Source organism: Osmerus eperlanus, chromosome 9 (assembly GCF_963692335.1).
Source record: "Osmerus eperlanus chromosome 9, fOsmEpe2.1, whole genome shotgun sequence".
NCBI lineage: Eukaryota > Metazoa > Chordata > Actinopteri > Osmeriformes > Osmeridae > Osmerus > Osmerus eperlanus.
Window position 1 is genome coordinate 7,618,704 of NC_085026.1, and position 19,176 is coordinate 7,637,879.

The window sequence follows — 19,176 nt, forward strand, 5'->3', positions numbered from 1 at the left end:
TTATACCTTAATAAGGCCTAATAAAAATGGTATATCTCACTTTAGAACACATTCTTAGTTAGAAATACTTAATTTAGAGCTATTAGGACATTATTAACACTTGTAGTTTTGTGTTTATTGTATTTGAATATACAAAACCAAATGTACAAATCTGTCTTTCTTATTCTCCCGTCCGAGGCTGTGTGGCCACAGTGTGCTATAATGTACTGATCTACAGCAACACTATGCTGTTGATTTTATGTTGAGGCAGCATCAAGCCATTTTATGACACTACAATGTTTTGCACTACTGCAAACCTTCCTTGAAGGTTTATGACCATCTTTCATGAAATAAATGAAGCTATTCGGTTTCCTTCAGAGCACCTTTTCTCTCTTTTACTGTGAAAAGCATTTTTTTTGGATGCTATGGAAAATTGCAACACGGCAATGTATGTGATGTTACCTGACTCCCAATAAGTTTGCTTTTCCACATGGTTTGACAGTGGAGATGGACCAGATTGAACTTGCGTATGTTGCGTGTGCTAGTGTTTGTGTGTGTGTGTCAGAGAGAGAAGGCCCTTGGCCTTCAACAAGAGTCAGATGGCTGAGCGGTGAGGGAGTCGGGCTAGTAATCTGAAGGTTGCCAGTTTGATTCCCGGCCGTGTCAATTGACGTTGTGTCCTTGGGCAAGGCACTTCACCCTACTTGCTTCAGGGGGAATGTCCCTGTACTTACTGTAAGTCGCTCTGGATAAGAGCGTCTGCTAAATGACTAAATGTAAATCTAAAATGTAAATGTAACAAGGCCAAGAACTCACACAGACTTTAAGACTTTAAATCTTCGCCATCTTTGCATCCATGTCATTTTTGCGTTAAGAACCCTGTTATTATTTGTATGTTTTACTTATAGTGTACATTATAGCTATTTTATACTTTATATTTTGTTTATTTTACATACCTGTCCCCTTAGTATTAGTTAGTATTAGTTAATTAGACTCTGCACCTTGTATAGTATAGTAAGACTTGTTTATTTTTTAAAGATTTACTCTTATATGTTGAATGTATGCACCTTCCTGCCAAAGTAAATTCCTTGTCTGTGCAAACTTTCATGGCGATTAAAACCCTTTCTGATTCTGATTCTGAAATCATCTGAGAACGATTGAGATAGTATGAGAGAGAGAAAGAATCCTGTGTCCTTGCTTTACTGAAGGTGTCCACTGATTAAGAAGCTGTGTGGGCGTAGGCCATGTCAAGACAAGATACGAGAGAAAGAAAGAGAGACAAAGAAAGACAGAGTAAGAGAGTGAAATATAGAGAGAAATACATTTGACTTGAGTTGAAAAAGTTAGTTGTTTTGGTTTGATCTTGAAACGCTTCTTAAAATCTTTAAAAGCTATTGCCCGAGACATGTTAGGATATAATAAATTGCGGTCCTACCTTTGACCCTTAAAATTAGTAATTTAATCCCTTTTGAGACACATAAAATAGGTGTTAAAAGGGAAAGAACATTTGAGAAAAGAGTCCTTAAGCAAGGATGCATTACCTGGGTCATGTCTGGGATTTTTGCTTCCACCATTACAATGCATAACTCATTCTGTTCAGTCCTGTTGACACACCCCTGTGGTGAACTGTGAGATTCCCATTACACACATATACAAAGTATGGTGTATTGTAGTTGGATAACACACATCCTGGGCACACACACACACTTTCCCATATATTTAAAACCACTACAATGGTACAATTCCCTCCAGCAGTTAGGTATTGTAAAATCACACACACGCACAATCACACACACACACACAGACCTTTCCATTACCATTACACAACCACTGCAGTGCCATCTCCCAGAAGACTTGGTATGCTTGTTTCTCTATGTCTCTTTCAATGTCTTCTCCCTGCTCTTTCCTCCTTCCCCTCTACATTTCTCAACCCTGAGTGTGACTCTTATCATGCCGACATGCACAGTATGACCTGGAAGTGCTTTGAAAGAGAGGACTACCCTAGCCCCTCACTGCCAGCTATCAGCTTGGCACCAAAAACTACCTCCAGAGCATTAGGGTGCTGGAAAAAGATGATTGTGAAAGAAATCTCTTTATATTCCCAATGTGATGAATGGTTTTCCAATAACAGGACTAAAGATATTATCTCAAGCAGAGTGCGAATTATACAATGACAATCGGGGGGGTCAACTTCTTCTCCAGGGCGCAAAGTAATATTTACGATTACAGGTAAGCACGATATATACATTTATCGACCCCCCCCCCCCCCCGACCTGTTGTTTTTACCTCTTTTGGGGGGTCCAAGTCTTTATCAGGGGGGTCAACCCCCCCCCAAAAAATATTTTCATGATCAGTTTTACCCAGAGAGAGGAAGACTGGAAATGGCTGGGTTGGTGCAGGCTCGGAGGAGTGATATTGTGTGGGCGGATGGCTACCACGGACTACAAATGAGAGAGAGTGTGAATGTGCACTCTAATCCGTCACACCTTGTCTCTGGGGTACATCTGGACACACAAAACAGTGAGTAGTGAATCTTACACAGCGGCACACACACACAGACCTGCCTGCCTGCGCACACGCCTGCACGCGCACACAAAGACAGAAAAAATAAGCTGCACAAAGCATGACATTCACAGGGTCTTAGGAGACTATGCATAAAAGCAAGATGAAACATGTCTACATTGTACACAAATCAACGCTTCTCACTTTATTATATGACCAGAACACAAGTCTGCGACCTAGAGCAAAGATAATGGCTACATATAATACAGTATACAATAATACAGTTCAAAATTGCTGCAGACACAGCAGTGAGACGCATAACATACTCCTTAACAATTGAATAGTCCACATACTGTATGTCTCTCTCATTCACACAATTATGTTGGGATCTGTGTTTAGAGTTAGGAGAAACTCACAAGGATCATCTCAACATCTGTCTTTTATCCAGTGATTTTCCCCTAAGTGTTCTCACAAAGTTTCTCTTTATGACAGATTTGGAGTACTATGAGATCAAGTTTTCCTAGTTTAATCCTAGCCTTAATTGGGTCGTGCAGCAGCACAAGCCTAACCCTACATTTGCCTTAGTTGTGAACAATGCATAGGAAAGTAAAATGTATTCAGTTTGTTCAGTCAATGTTAGGATGTGCCTTCCTGGCCTGCCAGCATACAAGGCTGAACACACACACACACACACTGCTTCACCTCAACAATCTGTAGTGATGCATAAAGAAGTAAAGAAGTCAGAAATGTAGCATTCAAGAAAGGTTTGAGTAGCACTGCGTAGCATTTAACTGTCTCTATTGACCTTGTTATTTGTCGCGCTGTGCTTTCCCATGTTCATTCCACCTTTTGGACATCTTGTATTGCATGAGGTCATCTTGGTAGCTGTTGTAAAGCACATTTAAATTGACAGGATGTTGTCGACAAGTAGTCACACCATTGCCACGCGCAGACAATGCAGCATCACTTGATAGCCCAGTAACAGTCAAGAAAAGGAAGCTTACTCACCCGGTGATACGTGGAAGGGTATCAGTGGAGAGCAGGGCCAGTGGAGGTTTGTCCCTCTCAATGAGCCACACAGTATAGCGGCCACTCTGACGAGGGTGGAGGAACACAGCCAGGTCCAGGCCACAGGGGCCCCGCCCATCCCCCCACAGCCAGGGACTCAGCACCCAGGGGCCCCCGAACGCAGAGCCATTCACCCACAGGAATTGACCTGTGAGAGAGAGAAAAAAAGCGAGGAAGGCAATGTGATCCGCTTTTTCTTTTTTTCAATTGGAAAAACAGAGGTGCATCAGGCATCCGTTTTGGGTGTGTCACTGTGATTAGGCATTGTTCCTGTTCATTGTGCACACTACATGCTAACCTAAAAAAGAGTGGAACAGGGGGTAAAACAAGCTTCCAGAGCACCTATGGGAAATTAAATCTATGAATATAGATGCAACAGGCTTGATCTTCAGACTCACAGACAGACAAACAGACACACAAGATATTCCTGGATTCATAGTTAGATGCAATTAATAGCCTGAATAAGTAATATACTTTAGATCAAATGAAATGAATTTAATAATAAATAGTAATGTCCCATAGGTTCTACGGTCTCGGCTGGAGTAGTTAAGCCAACTGGGTTTGACACATGCCATATGTGCCATATACACAGCCTCTGGCCAGCACTAATATCTCCTGTGATGCATCCGGGGAGGAATGAATCTTAAAATCCATTTTCAGATTGTCTTTTTATGCTAAGACATTTTTTCACATCATTTGCATAACAGCTATTCTGCTAATGACTTCTATTAGCATTCATTTAACACATTGGAAACAGCATTTTGGCCAAAATGGTCCCCATTTTCCTGTGTTGTGGGTGAATTGACCCGGTCATTTGCCACCACCTCATCTAGCTGTCCATCACAATGCATACAGTTCTGCAATGTCTCCTGTTGTACAAGCCAATAAGTACAAGTGGCATTCATTGCTCATGGCAATACAATGCATTCCACAAAAGAAGCTCAGGATTATTGATAACTGTATTGTAGTGCCTCCCTACGATTGGAAAGGCATATTCATTCACCCGGTTTGTCAATAAATGACGTTGACATAATTTATTGAATTTGTGTTGTCTCGGTGGTGGAGACCATGAACAGCATGGCTTGATGAGCCAGATCTTTCACTCTGTCCCACCACCCTTCCGTCCAAAGACAGAAAGCTAAGAATTATATCAAATAAAAGTATCATGTGTTGAGCCAGGGTACATTAGTACAGCAGACATGAGCGACACTGCCAACAATCTGAGCATTTGCAAAATTGTGACCCTTACAATATACATAGATGTAATTGTGCTCTATATATGAATATACTGTATATCTGAATGCTTAATTGACCGATTGATGATCTTTATTCGAATTGTGAAAACAATTGTTGATGAAAAGGTCATTTGGGAAGAAGAGCAGCGCTACTCTAATGCTCCACTTTCCCATAACCTGTTGAGTTCTGAGTTCTACTCCGTGGCAGACTCTGCGGAATCCATGCAAACACACTAGAGGGGGCTCTGGAAAATATGAAATGCCCGGCGTGTTACCCATTAGACGGGTACGTGACCCAAGAGCGGCAGCTTGGTCACACACCAAGGGTGACTATCATTTTGACAAGTGCTTTTGACAAATTCACAAAGTGCTTTGATACAATTAGGTCAAGCACACAAAATTTAACATCTCCAGTCTCGCCTGACTACTTACTATGAAAAGTTCAACTGAGAACAAAATATGCTATAAATGTTCCTTCTTAGCTATAAACATCAGAGGCATTCAATTATAATCCTCTGCAAATGGAACACACAATCACTTTCCTGCAACTTTTTAAGAAAACTTCCTCCCATTAACCTTTCCCCAAGGTGTCTCTAGCCCACAGAAGGTTACGAGATGACACTGAATTTGGAGGTTTTCTTTGTAGGAACCGCGACATTCCAGTTAAGCCTCATTTAGGTACTCCTTCCCGTCTCGTGTGGTCCATAATGCACAGGAACTCCAGACAATTTGGCAAGGAGAGTCTCAAAAGGCTTCCAAAAGGTTTCAAGGCTTTGCTTGCCCACACCCTTTCTCTACAAGCAGAAGGGATTTGATACAACGCTTTCAAATGAAGCTCCCCCAAAAAAGGTCTAAAACCAAAGAAAAAACTTATTGTTCGGTTCTCCTTTGTGCAGAGATGCAGAAATACCTGCACTCTACAATTATCTGCAGGTCACAGATTTGACTGTAAAACTACAAAGTCTAGACCAGAATTCCGTTTGTGAATTTCTCCCTTGATCCTCGTGGCAAAGAACTTGACATTGGCAATTTGGCATACAATCATCTATTTTGGATAATAGTATTCCACCCCTAAGCCTTATATCAGAAAAGATGTTTCAGTTCATTTCAAACTAGCTGTATTGGTTGAACAGATTTGATTGTGCACAGGGAATAAGGACCACTTATGTTGTTAATGAAAGTATTTTTTTATTAAGCAGTTGGAAAGTATTTCTGTGGCTCAAAAAACAGCTTTCACTCACATGCTTTTATGTTAGTCTAAATACAGCTTTGTTCCATAACACACAGTGTACAGATTTGCTTTTAACATATGTCATATTCAATCATGGGCAGGGCAAATTATCTTAAAATATTTAACATAGTTTTTACACCACCACGTTGAAACGTGTCTTTTCTAGCTGCTCAGATAAAGAATGACAGATTTAGTCAAACACTTACCTTCAAACATGTACCTGTTAGCTTTAGACTGTATTACTGAATCTAATCCTTATTTAACATACAAGCATTTGTAAGTATGTGCTGTGACACATTTAATACAACAGACTTTGTTGAGAGCAATTTCCCAGTTATATCGGAAGCGTAATCAGAGGTAGTTAGCGTAATAGTGATAGGGAATCAGCCCCTCCAAAAAAGTGCATTTGTTTTGTCACATTCCCAAACTATCACACTATCACGCTACTGTGTAAACATGTCCACAGTTTTCTCAACACAGATTCAACAGATTAAAATCGACTAAAGCTCTCATTGACAGCATACCAAATCAGTCCAACTGTTGGATTCTATGGCATTATAGCAATGCATAAACCCGCTTCAAGGCTCCTGGGGAAGAAGAAACAATCTTGGCCTAAATGTATTCTCCCCAATCCTCTTACAAGAGACAATGCTTTTTCCCAAAGAATGAGCAGGGTTTTATTCATGACTTCAGACATTTCTGAAGTTGCAGATTGTTGTATATTATCAGCGTGCCGTAAATCTCTTTACAAAACCTCCAAAAGCTTTATGAACCCTGAAAACAAAGATGATGACTCCAAATCTCGGTGACATTTTATGGACACGAGGCTGTGACATACAGTAGTTTGCTGGTTTTCTGTTGTGTTCATCGTGTCCTTGCATTGTACATAAGACAATCCATCTGCATTATCAAAAAGCTTCAATTTGTTTGTGAGACTGCAGGGTCAGCATCACAGACAGAGGCCCTGGATTAGGATCACTTCTTTTAGTCCGGGAAGCATTATAGAAAAAGCCATCCCTTATTTTAAAGACGTGCTACGCCTGCTGGAAGCTGCTAAGGAATAAACAATCAGTTTACACCAAATGTGGAGGCAATGTATTGGAAGACCCACAAGTGAATGTCCCAGGAAGTTTACCTAAAATCACGCCATATTAATTTGTCTATCTTTCCTCCTGTTGCGCTCCTAATTTGGCAACGATATTACATTAACTGAAAAGCCCCCTGCCATGCTAATTTGGCAATGGCGCAGCACATCCTGTTATTCAGAGTCACTCAGCCGAATGAGGAGCACCTGTTTGTTTGATTTGGTCTGTATTTGAGTTTCTATGACTGACAGCTGGGTGCTTTGATCAGCCTCAATCCTTGTGGAGCAGAGACAAAATCCACGTCTACACAACAAAGTGCTACAGAGCTGGAGTGAGGGCATCGGGGCTGCAACGAGCCGAGGTCCCTGCCAAATCAGAAAAGTCATCCCGTCTGACTCTCCATCTGTTGGGTCAGATATCTGTGATCATCCCAAGAAGAGGGATGGGAAGGGGCTGGAAATGTATCTCTGCTGTTAGTATTTGCTGGGAGTTTGGACTACATTTGCTTTGCACAGCTGATGTGTCCCAGATTTTTACCACGTTATTTTAAGGCATTTACTCCACAGTAGATTTGAAAGTTAATTTTTTGTGCAAAATAGGGTTTGGATTTCATAACCCTGTAAATTGCTAGGTGAGGCCTCCATTGATCGGACTTGCCTGTCCAGCACATTCCACAGATGCTTGACTGGATTGAGATCTGGGGAATTTGAAGAAGAAGTCAACACCTTGAACTTGTGTTCCTGAAACCATTCCTGAACCATTTTTGCTTTGTGGCAGGATGCATTAACCTGCCCTGGGGACAACCAAATGATAGTCTCTTGTCTGTTTTCATTTTCACCACTGGATAAGGCGGGCCAGTCGAACATGTGTACGTGAGATTATACTTGTGTTAGTATGCAAAAGAGTGATAAGAGAAGTAAATGTATTGATAAAAAGTGAAGTGATTGTCATCCAGTAACGGAGCCCCAAAAACTGGTGAGCCTATTTCCAAGAGGATAGTCCTGAATCCTATTTTAGATATCAGAATGTTTTACATTCAGATTCCAAGCCTTTTTCTTGGAAATGTGATGGAAATGTTTTGGAACAGGTAATTTGTGAATTTCAGTGCAATGCTTTCAGGGTATAAGCATTGATTTCACTCTGACCCTCTCTTTTGTTTCAAGCTCCCTTTGTTTATTCATCGAGTGGAACTATAATAATTGTCTACATTACCTTGCTAAAGGTTATTTCACACTATTTCAGATTCCTGAGGGAAAAAGTAGGTGATAGAACTAATTCATATACAAATTACAGTCCATGTTTAGCATATAATATGACCTTAAATAGGTCAGATTAGTTTTTATCTACACCCCATGAGTACAGAACATTTCAACATGTCACTGTACACTGTTTCATAAGCTATGGCAAAAAAAAACTAATTCAACAGCAACACACATTTTTGTCAGTCAGTGTCACACCTCACAATGACAGCGACTCTTCACACAAAAAAATCATGAAAGGAGGCATAAACTTCCAAGATTCCAATTTGAAAGCCATCATTTTGAAGATGGCCTACAAAATGATAAGGCCTCCAAGGATTTTGTTGTTGTTGCATATGGCCTTGCATCTTGCATTCTTACAGCTCCTCATTGAGAGTACTTTTCTAGTATCTCCATTCACACCAGGATGCTTCAGACAGAGAGTGCGTGCACGGCTGTGTCTGAGTAGTAGGGGTGTGAAAGAAGAGGTCTGTGGGTGGTGAGAGGGACTATTAGCATGTGTACAGCTGCCAAGAAAAGTCAACAGGAAGTCAACCGAAAGAGTCTTTAGCATAGATATTAAAAAGGTAGGGCGGCAGCAGGGGCATTAGTCTGAGGGCTGGCCAATGTGATTTAGAGACTTACTCTTTGCTCCTGCTGATTGAGATGCTGTTAATGTCTTAAAAAGATGCCACAGGCCCTCGACTGGTTTCAGGCTGCCTCCAACAGGTCAAGTCTGAGTTGGTGGTAGTCAACAAAGATGGTGTAAAGAGCCCATTTGCTTTGAATTCCGCTGATATTTTCTTCGGCACAGTTGGATTCCCGCAAAAAATCGAGATATAATAGCGTCTATTGGAACTACTTGGAAGTACTTTGGAAGTGGTGGGGATTAAAAGTATGGGGTCCCAAAAGCAGTTGCTGTTTCATTGAACTGTGCATTTATGCCAATAATAGCATAGGTCATTCTAAAGGGGGATGGAGGTTGAGATAAAGTAAGAAGGGGCACACTTTAAAGCAGTATGGATTAATGTATCGTAGAATACAGTTATAGCATAAAACAAGCACACCATCACATAGCAATCATGGGTGAGGGAATTGTGGATTTGTGTGTTCCAGTGGCACCAGCCAGTGGGCTTGGGATTCCACACCAGCAAGGCAGGGTAGAGGGTATATAGAAATAGGACACCAGCACATTTGCAGTTGAGACAAATAAGGGACAAATTCATAAATTACTGGAGCCCAAGGAAGTGTTTTGGCTGTATTCATGTCTATGAATGTTTGTCTTGTGTCACGTGTGTGTATGTGTACATTTCTGTCTGTCTGTCTGTCTGTCTGTGTGTGTCAGGACAAGGAGCCATGAGGGATTGTGCAGAGGAAGCCAGCCGTTCTGTTAGGTAAGGGGTTGATGGATCACTCTCCACTATGGATGTCAGCACAGGTCTCTCCCTGCCAACAGACAGCCAGAAGGGAGGGCTCCCATTGCTGCTTTAAAACCTGTGCCCAAAGGCAAGGTACCAGGGCTGGTAGTGTGTGTGTGTGTGTGTGGGCTTCATACACCAATAACCCTTCCTGTTGCTAACCGACACCTTTAACCCAATTCCAAATGTTTATAAGAACATTGTTTAGACCAACAGTGGCCACTTCTGGTGTATGCTTTTCAAGAGCTTCTTGAGTTTAAGGTAGCCTAATTATGCTGATGCTGTGCTTTATTAGTTAAATAGACAGAATGTGCGTTCTCTTGTACATTTTCCTATTTCTAATCAAATAACAATTTGCTGAATTTAACTTTGTATTTCACCCTGTAAGTTAGCTACATAACGCTTTAGTCATGTGGGTAGCTGTGGTGATGAATATAAATCTAACCAATGCTTTTACCTCTCTTGACGGCCTCCTCACTTGACCGTATACCTATCCTTTGGCCCCCATGATGTCCTCATTTCATGAAAATAAAGTGTGAAGTGATAACGCGTAGCCTATTTGCCCTGATGCAGTCTGCTGTCACTGCAAGTCATTGATTAACACGTTTCCTTGTCTTTATCATTCTGCCATTTAGAGCTGGCAAATTACAACGAGCTAACTGATACATTTGCCCACTGCATACCACTCATCCTCAGTACTCGTATGCGAGCACACAAACACATGTACACACTAGCACGCAGAGAGACAGTGGGAGACTTTGTAATCTCGAGGTGCGTGCCACCACTGATTGGAAATGATTCCCTGCCACTCAGCCATGCTCAACAAGTTTCTCTGTCCATTATCAGATGGCAGACTTCACTTTCTTCATTTGTTGATAACACCTTGCAAACAACGTCTTCCGCACGGACACAGCTGCGAGCAAGCTCATGCAAACACAGGCACACACACACACGCTCTTTCTTATGCTCACATGCATGCGTAAGCTCGCTCGCCCTCACCTGCAAGTAAACAAAGGCTGTGTAAACATTCGTTGTTGGCAGGACATGCTGTCATGCAGCTGACAGACAGTTGCATTTTTCTCCAATGTCCAATTCCTAGGAGGCTCCGAAGATGACACCACATGGTTAGCTTGTTTGATGTTTCCTCAAACGCAAACGATGGGATTCATTAAAGGATGCAGCTTTGTCGTACATTTGCAAAGGCAAAAAGTAAACACTTCCGCGGAATTATGAAATCCAAAATGAATTCTAAACTGAAATGACATACAGTATAAATACACACACAGACAGCCATGCACACATACACACAAGCGTGTGTGTGTGGAGACAGCAAAGAGTACATAACAGCACAACAGGCAATAGTTTTTTATTATTTACTCCTTTGGCTGGCAAAATATCTTATGGTTCAGAGAATGGGAAACTCATCAGGCATCCTCCACTTAATGGCGGGAGTTTATGCACTGTAGATTGTAGTCAAGAATCATTGATTCTCACCATAAGGTTCTCACCATAAGGTTCTGAATCCAATCACATACAGTAATTACCATTGCAGGGACTCGAAGCAATAATAATAAATCTTTGCACTGCATTACAAAATGGTATCTTGTACATTTGTATTTTTTGTAATATTTGTATTTTTGTATTTTTATATTGTAATTTACGGCAACTTATATTTTATTTTATTGTATATTTAATTCTATTCTAATCCCACTTAGTACTGCTAGTTTATGTACCCTTAGTATAGATAGTCCACATATTTAAATGTTAGGTATATGTTTATTGTATGCACCTTCCTGCCAAAGCAAATTCCTTGTCTGTGCAAACTTTCATGGCGAATAAATCCCATTCTGATTCTGATTCTGATAAAAACTGTCTACCCCAAAATTATGATTATTGGAAGAGAGCTGCTTTCAATAGGAAAGAGCAGCTGTTTGACAGCCTGCACATCCGGTAAAATACAGTCACCTGTTTGGATAGGCTGTGAATCTGAGAGGCGAGAAAACGTTGTGAAATAGAAAGCTGAAGGAAAGCTTCATCCATCTTATGCTACCAGCATTTTTGTCAGCTTTGGCCCTTTTCCACTACACCCTACTGACAACTCGATTCCTTCTGCCTATTTTAGTTTTCTATCAGCAAATAGGTACCTACCCAGTACTGTTTTAGGACTGTTGGAAGCAGCACTGTAGGGGTGCCCAACATTTTGAAAGAGCTAAGCTACTTTACAGCAGCAGCTGTCTATAGCGTCCACAATTTTTGTATTCACTGCCGACAAAAGGGTTCAGCGCGAGTGGTGCGTGTCACGTTGAAGACGTCATGGCAAACAAAACACAGCACGTGTAGTTTAGCCAGTACCGTGTAGTGGAAACCCAGATTTTTCAATCCCACAGTAGAATCCCTTCCCCCTCTGCTTCCCCCCTCCCCTGTGATCTATCAAGGTAGAGGACAATTACCCCGTCCACTGTTCCCTGTGATGGTTGTGCTCATGTAGAGCTCCAATCGATTGTTTTCCTCAGTCAGAAGTGTCAACCACAGAGCTTAGTATTGTCAAACTGCAGGGGCTTTCCTACCTACACATATAAAAAGTGCTTTGGCGTACAGTTTGGACATACAGTCATTCTTCATACATTGGTCTGACAATTTTCACAATCAATATCTCGGAACAACAGAAGGCATTGGTCACTTCATCTACACTGTCTGCTCAGAGGCCAAAATCCTCCTTTCTTGCCGCAAAGCACACTTGTTTTTAATGGAATCTTCCAGTAGCCATATATATCTATCTATATGAATATATCTCTCCCCGTATTGCTCTTCCTCACTCTCTCCCTCTATATTCCCCTTCATATCAAAATGCCTACTTTGTAAAGAATGGCATCGTCATGGTAACAATGTCCACCTCCTTGACACAAAGGCACAGGCGGCGGAGCCTGCATGAGGTGAATCAGACGCGCGGAGCGGTGGAGCACCTAGGTCATGTCGTTTGGGGTCAAAGGTTTGCTGGCAGAAGTGAACTGGCAGACCATCCCTCCATGTTCGTGAGATTCAGCTTTGACCACAGGGCATTTTATTGCTGTGCAAACCATGTCCTTTCATTTCAACCATCAATGATGTATAACAACATAAAAGTCACGGTCTATGCACGGAGCGCAGGAGGTAATGTGCATCGCAGGGAGATGTCTTTTTCTATTCTTGTTGTTGTTGGTAAAATGCCAGGTGGAAAGGGCAGTTATGAAAAATCCAGATGATAAATATCAGGATATGCAAAAAAAGTATTTTCTCATATCGGGGTGAATATCTGGCAGCGTTTGATCAGTGGACTACTCTCGCTGGGTGAGCATCTGTAGACGGCGCGGAGGAATTCATCACACAAGTCATTTCAGAGCAAATGGGTAAAGATGTTCACTCGTTTTTCCATCACCATCAAAGCAGTAAGTAGGAGACAGATAGCTCACGTTGACGGTCTGAGCAGACACAACACGGGTCCACAGCAGAAGGCTATGTTTCCAGGTATGTAGCACTGAGAGACATCAATTCAGATGTACTCTCACTGGGCCAGATATTGTCAATAAACAACACACACCACACGGGCGATGGGAGGTCGTTTTTGGGGGGGGTGGGGGGGTGGGGGGGGGGGAGGGCAGAAAATGTGTTTACTGTAGCAGGAACAGCTTAATACAAGGATGCTATTTTTCCACTTCACACCATTTGTTGACCTACTCACCAAGCATGTCCTCAAGTGTAAACACACCTCTGAAAATGACTTCAGCAGTAACCAAACAAAGCAATTCTAGGCATTGTGAACAGTTTGCCATGTATAATGAAGTCAAACTCCGAAGAGTGTAACTGTGTACAGAATTCCCTGTTACCCATTGATCAGGAGGGCAAGTATTGCGGTTGTTAGTACTCCTCATGCGTTGTGTCTGATGTCACCAGTATGTATGCAACAGACGTGGTCTTGCAAGCTCTGTCAGGCTTTTTACTGTGTACAGAATGCCCTGTTACCCATTGATCAGGAGGGCAATACTCAACGTAAATACACCACAGTGTTTTTGTGAAGTAAGTATAGCAGTTGTCAGTACTCCTCGTGCGTCACCTCACCGTGAATCGAACACGCCATCTCTGACTTCCCAAGCGCGACCACTACCAGCTACGCCAAAAAAAAGCTAGCTCTTCGTTGTCGCGGGTGGCCTGCTACATACTTGAGGAGGAGTGAGTTTCACCGATTCACACCAGCTACATAAGCATAACCTTATGCTTAACCCGAACCCATACCCTAAACGCACCTGCATTGAGCTGTGCAAATTGGGTTTTGGGGTGTAACCGTGTTAACGGTTAATGCCATAGGTCACCTTTGAGAAACTGAAGTGACAAGAGAAGGCAGTGAAGCACCAACTGAGAAGATCTAAAGATTTGCCTAGAGCCCATGGCCACCCCTCATCTCCCCTGCCCGCTCCCTCTCTTTAGTAATGGCACTGTGAGTTGTGAGGAGCAATTACAGCAGACCTTGGGCTGATGGCTGCAGTGGAGGTCCCGCTCGGAAGCCACAAAGAAGGTTGTGGCGGGGTGGGGGCACTGAGGCAAAGGAGCAAAGCTTCCTCCTCTGCTCCCTCCACCCCCAAGCCTTTGATATTCCCAAGCAGTCAGTCCTGCCCGCTGGCATTTAGCACAGAGGCTGATAGACACTAATAAGGGCTCTGGGTGCAACCTTATCAGTCCAGAGAGGCCTTGAGTCAGTGGAGATGTGAGCGGACACCACAATGTGGGTGTCCATCCATCTGCCTGACTGAAAGGTCTCATGCAGAATTGTAATGTCAAAGATTTTGTTCTACTTGCTGTATTTTTATAACATCATGACATTGGCAGGTGTAGGTAATTGCTTGCACAACTTCAACGGTGTCAGCCTAAAGTTTGGGTGTTCTCGCTCAACTGACAGGACTCACATCAGAGACAATCTGGGACACAATATTAATGCACCAAAAGTGCATGCTCCTCCATTTTCTGGAACAGCACAGGGCTACACTAACAGCAGTTTTAATGCATGTGCTAACTACCTAGCTAGAAGTTAATTAGCATGCTTTGGCCAGAAAAGAAACAGCATCAGCAAACCCTATTGTGTTTCACAACAAGGCTAAACCTCAGGATTCTGGCGTGAACATGAAATGCTGTATAATTAGGTCCTGGAGGGTTGAGGTACAGCATGTAATTCAAACGTTGTGGCATGGAAGTTAATTAAAGCATTTGTATTACTATTGGGAACTAGAGAGGGTACAATTTCTGGGGAAATTGTAGGGTGTGCTTGCTTGCGTCGGTTGCACAGGGGTCCGTTTTTGAATGACATTTTTACAACTGATATTTCTGTATATTTTATATAAAAATGCATACTTATTATTTATAAAGATTACATATATTTAAAAGCATTTTTTTTTTGCTGCTCATTTACAACTGAAAATACGAGTGAAGTGTAGAATGAAATAGATGTCTTCTCATTTCCCCTGCAAGAGGCAGCCTCATCGTTGAATCAAAACGAATAAATTTGGCAGACCGGTGTAAAAATTGACCTAATCTCTATGACTTAAACGTCATTTTAAGTTTTTCCCTTCTCATGATATTTTCAGGCATTTAGCCTACTCATTGCATTCATTCATTAATAAAGAACCCCCTTTGAAGATTATTCTACGACGTTACCCGGCAGTAGAAGATGGAATCGCGATTCAAACAGTACCATCTGCTAACTGAAAATATGCCCCCCAAAACGTAAATAAGCTTGACATTTATTTAGTGGAAAATCGCTCATTCATAAAAAGCTCACTGGTAGCGATCATTGTCAGTAACAACGCAAAATGTGATATAGCCCTGTGTGGAGAAGCTGCCCCGGTAAATTGTACTACTACGGTACAGTACTAGACTAATGCTGTGTTCGTCTTGGTAGCGATTGCGTTGGTTGAATTGGATTTAACGTTCCGTTGTACGGTTTAAGATGAAATTAATTATTTTCATGAACAGATTGACAACGTTTAGGCTGTGGCAATGAAGTTCAGGTTAGTAGTTAGATAGACTTTTGATTTAAGTAAGGGGAGTGCCGAACATGTTCTGTCGCCGTTTGACTTCCTAAACAGCTGTGTAGTGTAGATGTTTTTGTAGTGTGTCTCACGTAAGCTACAGCGTTGCAGTGAGCTACACTGGTTTGAAACCACAGGTAATGGTAATTTCACCAACAAATCGTTTACTAATGTCAGAATAAACCCTACAACGAAAATGTATATGTGAGGAATGTTTATTTTAACGATTGAAAACAGATAACGCTACATCATAGACCACTGTAGTATGTGTTGCCCGGGCAACACAGGATAATGTCATGATGCTAATACTTCAGTGAAATAGTAGACTACTGTTTCCGAAAGTAGATGTACTTCCTTAATAATATCAGCTTATACTGTACATTACACATGACAATTGTGTGTCATATCACAAAGTAAAATGAGTAAATAGTTATCACCTTGGCCTCTTTGCTTGTGGCGTTTCTGCAGCTGCCTTGCAGTAAAGCTATAGTTAGCCTAGCTATCCCCCAAGTTAACAGATGCGAAACGAATGTTCTGCCAAATGTAGTCACGCGTGTTTTCGTGACGTTAGTGACGTAGTGACGTTAGTAACGTCAGTGACTGTGGCTAGCAAATTAGCCACCGTTAGCTTCACTTTTCGCCACAAAAACTTAACTTCAGCCTAAACCATGCAACGGAACGTAAATTCCAATAGAAGCAACTCAATCGCTACCAAGACGAAACTTTTGACACCTACTTTGTCTATGTAGGCCAAATATTGACTGAGTTTTAGGGGGGCAAAAGAATAATAATAATAATATATATGTGAGAGAACAAAGGTTGTGCCCTTGCCGAAGGCAAAGCACACCCAATAATAATAATATATATGTGAGAGAACAAAGGTTGTGCCCTTGCCGAAGGCAAAGCACACCCAATTATGTGGTGCAAGTGTTTTACCTTATAGTCACTTATCCCGCCAATGTGCAAACTGATTGTTAAGTTTGTATGTATGTTAGTGGCTACCATGAGTAAAGTTTTTATCCACTTGTCCTTCTTCGGGAATTGACTACCATCGAGTGCATCTACTGCACCTGGGCAACCAAATACTAATATCCGTTACAGGACACTCTACTCTCGATCATTCTATCATATTTGTTTCCCCTTATATTTCCCCTTGTGCTTTACATCCATCTCTCTTTCTCATATTATCTTTTCATCTCTCCTCTTATCTATTTTCTGTGTCTGACTGCGTCAATGGCAATTTGGTTCCCTTCTCTCTCTCTCTCTCTCTCTCTTTCTCCTCACTGTCTTTTCCATTTTCTCTCTCTAAACAACCCTCCCTATCATTATCCATCCACTGCTATTTGTCATTTGTCCATTTATGTGCCTCCTCAAAATCTGTGTTTGTGTCTTTGCTTCTCCCCTCTCTCTTTGTCTCTCTTCCTTCTGCTCTCCACTAGTCCTCCCGTTCCCTCCTGATAACCAACCCAGCATTCAGAGGGCCCTCACTGTGACTCTGCCTTTGAAGGGGCTGAAAAAAGGCAGCCCTCAATGATATCTCAAAGATTTCTTTCTTCTCCCCGTCAAGAGTGGCACCACACGCCGCAGGCACTTCATATATTATTTCAAAGACTAAAGCAACACAATCATAAGCAGCACAAGAAAGTAGTGCAGCAGACATGGGCACATGTCCTCTTGCAGAAGGGTGAGATGAAAACATTTGGAGAAAAAAGGAAACGAGGGAGACGGAGAGATAGAGGTGCTCGCAAAGCAACTAGAGTTTCTGCTGTTTCGGCACAGACTGTTTGATACAACTTTAAAACAAGAGCTTAACACATATTTAGGGTGGTTTTCAGTTAGTAAACCGCTACGGTCTGCGGTTGCCCTGTGTATTTTGTAAAAAACGGGTTCAATTGTGTCTGTTCTTGTATATACACAAAGTGAATTCCTATATACATTGTATACAGGAATCTTCTGATGGCCAATTGATTTGTTTAGTATTTGTGTAGATGGCATTCAGCTTACTGAATGCCATTAATTTTTTGTTTTCTCCAGCTCTGAAGGGTAGCCTTACCTTTAGGTTGGTCTTCTGCTTCCAAGGCTATTGCGTATAACGTAATGATAGTCTAGCTCCTTGGGCTGGTGGGATATCCAATTGCAGCAATAAATCCATACAAATATTTTGGGGGCGCGTGTGCAATTTCTGCTAGAAGACTTCAGGGTGGCAGGGTGAGAAAAGTCTTAGGCCGGCCGCCTAAAACAGTCTCGCCTTTCAATGCAGTAAAAACCTTGGGATAAAGCAGTGCTTGCAAGATTGGTAAAGTATGAGATGGACGTAGGGTACATGCCCCTAGGGTGAACAACAGTGGCCTACTCCTCCTTCTCGAGCATGTACACCTCTCCCAACAGTCTGTGCTGCTCTAACCATATAACCTTTAAACCCTTGACATGACCTTTTACCAGTTTGCATGATACCACCCTCTGAGTTGAAACTCACTGGTGTGGCCACAAACTGGCCTCAACCTTTTCAACTCTCCCCACCCCTGAGTCTAACCCTATCATCATCAAACATTATCCCCCCGACCCACACCCCCCACCCTTCCACCCTCCAGCAGTCTGGTAACATTAAGGTGAGGAGACTTCACCTGCCCTGGATCTAATTAGTGTCAGGGCTCATTTTTTCTTCTCTATGACTGCTAACATCTTACCACCCACCATCAAAGCCCTTGACTCAATTAAATATCTAAAAAGGAGAGAATGAGAAGAGAAGTGGGAGGAAAACAGGGGGAAAGCAACGATGTGCAAAGCGACGTGCAAAGTGAAACGCGGCATGAAGGAAGATTCATGCGGTGATTCAGGTGTTGGCCTGTAAACAGTGATACCTGGTTTCTCACAGTCCAAGCTCCAAGCACAGCCTGTACATCTAGAAACATAGGGATAACTATGGGGGGAGGCTCCAGAGTCCAGGTGTGTACGCTCAGTAGCCGATAGCGTGTCCTCTGGCGATTGCTACATCCGATGACACTGGGACCTGTGGCAATTTATCAGTCCACTGCAGGCCTGTCTTGTGTTTGAGCACTCTCTTCAGATAACATGTAGATGCCCAACATGTTATGACTTTATATAGGAACAATACAAGTGTCTCTTGGTATTGTACACTTGTTGTTGTCGTATTGGGGATGGGCGGGACGATACACAGATGTATTCAACGCAGGGTTCTACCCTTATTATGCAAATATATTCTTTGAGCTATGAAATATGAATGGCCTGTTTATTGACCAATCAGACTCAACAGCTCGAGTCTTCTTGTCTGTATATTAGATGACAGCCACAAGGCATTTCCACTGAACTGAACACCACACGAGTCATCTCCACCTGCTGCTTA

The 19,176-nt window shown here is 42.1% G+C and overlaps 1 protein-coding gene across 1 annotated transcript in view; it reads right to left on the minus strand.

The window, feature by feature from the left end:
* alk (ALK receptor tyrosine kinase) overlaps positions 1–19,176 on the minus strand; it is a 222,980-nt gene that overhangs the window by 91,458 nt on the left and 112,346 nt on the right. Inside the window, exon 4 of the mRNA XM_062469533.1 lies at positions 3,490–3,697. Within this exon, the coding sequence (XP_062325517.1) occupies positions 3,490–3,697 (208 nt within the window). The remainder of the gene's footprint in view (positions 1–3,489; positions 3,698–19,176) is intronic.